The following is a 505-nucleotide window of genomic DNA, read 5'->3' as shown; positions in this document are numbered from 1 at the left end:
AGTGGCAGAATATGCATTCGAGCAGGCTCTGCTCAAAATCTATTTGCGCAGGCTTCATTAGCTGGATTACACACAGAATACTTTGTATAATCTTATTTTGATTACTGCTATTTAGGAAATTGACAAGTATTTTTAAAATTATTTATTTTTACATAAGCATTGAAGGATAATTTTAAGTTTGATATTTACATTGAATATAACAATTTAGAAATATTTTTATATATTAAAATTAACAGAATTTAAGATGCTTATGTCAAAGTAAATAATAATTAATACTATAAATAATACTAATAATAAAATAAACAATAATAAAACAATAAAATAATATGTAATTTTAAAATATATATACCAAATTGATTTTGCTCAATATTATTATCTTCATTCATCGTAATTATCTTTTTATCCTAGAATAAATAAATTTATTAAAAATATCGTTTCAATTAATTTAAATAAATGATTAAAAAAATAGGTTATGCCTTATTTGCTTTTTCTTCTACACTTTTAT

General features: G+C 20.2%; 1 protein-coding gene across 1 annotated transcript in view; it reads right to left on the bottom strand.

Annotated features, from left to right (window-relative positions):
• LOC116843389 overlaps nt 1-400 on the bottom strand; it is a 1,601-nt gene extending 1,201 nt beyond the window's left edge. Inside the window, exon 1 of the mRNA XM_032813777.1 lies at nt 350-400. Coding sequence (XP_032669668.1) covers nt 350-386 — 37 coding nt within the window. The 5' untranslated portion in view covers nt 387-400. The remainder of the gene's footprint in view (nt 1-349) is intronic.
• Nucleotides 401-505: the final 105 nt, after the last annotated feature.

This window comes from Odontomachus brunneus, unplaced genomic scaffold, assembly GCF_010583005.1.
Source record: "Odontomachus brunneus isolate Ranch 3 - 2012 unplaced genomic scaffold, Obru_v1 Obru_scaffold_032, whole genome shotgun sequence".
NCBI classification, from domain to species: Eukaryota; Metazoa; Arthropoda; class Insecta; order Hymenoptera; family Formicidae; genus Odontomachus; species Odontomachus brunneus.
This window is presented reverse-complemented; position numbering and strand designations above follow the sequence as displayed.